The sequence below is a fragment of the Sinocyclocheilus grahami genome, unplaced genomic scaffold, assembly GCF_001515645.1.
Source record: "Sinocyclocheilus grahami isolate Dianchi unplaced genomic scaffold, SAMN03320097.WGS_v1.1 scaffold16579.1, whole genome shotgun sequence".
Classification (NCBI taxonomy): Eukaryota; Metazoa; Chordata; class Actinopteri; order Cypriniformes; family Cyprinidae; genus Sinocyclocheilus; species Sinocyclocheilus grahami.
In genome coordinates, this window is record NW_015516189.1 from 1,886 (window position 1) to 2,543 (window position 658).

Sequence of the window (658 nt, forward strand, 5' to 3'; positions counted from 1 at the left end):
TTTGTGTTCCGCTGAAGAAAGAAAGTCACACAGGCTTGGCTCGACGTGAGGGAGAGTAAATGATGACGGTACGATCAAACCTTCACGCCGCACCTGCATGTGTTTGTTGCGCGCAGGTGGAGTACTACTTTCTGTCGCAGTACGTGTCGGTGGTGGAGACGCCGTTCCGTCACGTGTTTCACGGCCGTGGCGATCACACCCTGAGCGCTCTGGCCGAGCACCTGTCGCTCCTGCGCTCCGCGCCGCACCTGTTCGACGAGGCTCGTTTCCGTCGCCAGCTGGCGCTCTTCACCTGGACGCTTCAGGGCGCCGCAAACGCACTCAGCGGAGACGTCTGGAACATCGACAACCCGCTCTAGAGCTCCAAACACGACCTTCAGCGTCTATTTATCCAGCAACACCTCGAATCCCATTACATGGAGTGTGTTTTCATACAGTCAAACCAAAATTTATTCAGACATTCTCACATTATCACAGTGCTATAGCTATCATAAGCTATCATAGCTATAGTTTAGAAAATGTTAATAAAATACGACGAGAACTGTGTCCGAACAAATTCATCTTGATAATGTCAGATAACTTTGAGAGCGAGGGTATGTAATGAGTTAGGTTGAACTGGGGTGTGCGATATATATCGTCTGCGATAATATCGTAATTG

At 49.7% G+C, this 658-nt stretch overlaps 1 protein-coding gene across 1 annotated transcript in view; it reads left to right on the forward strand.

Moving 5' to 3' along the window:
• LOC107579318 (transferrin receptor protein 2-like) overlaps positions 1-652 on the forward strand; it is a 2,442-nt gene extending 1,790 nt beyond the window's left edge. The window contains exon 2 of the mRNA XM_016265164.1: positions 117-652. Coding sequence (XP_016120650.1) covers positions 117-359 — 243 coding nt within the window. The 3' untranslated portion in view covers positions 360-652. The remainder of the gene's footprint in view (positions 1-116) is intronic.
• Positions 653-658: the final 6 nt, after the last annotated feature.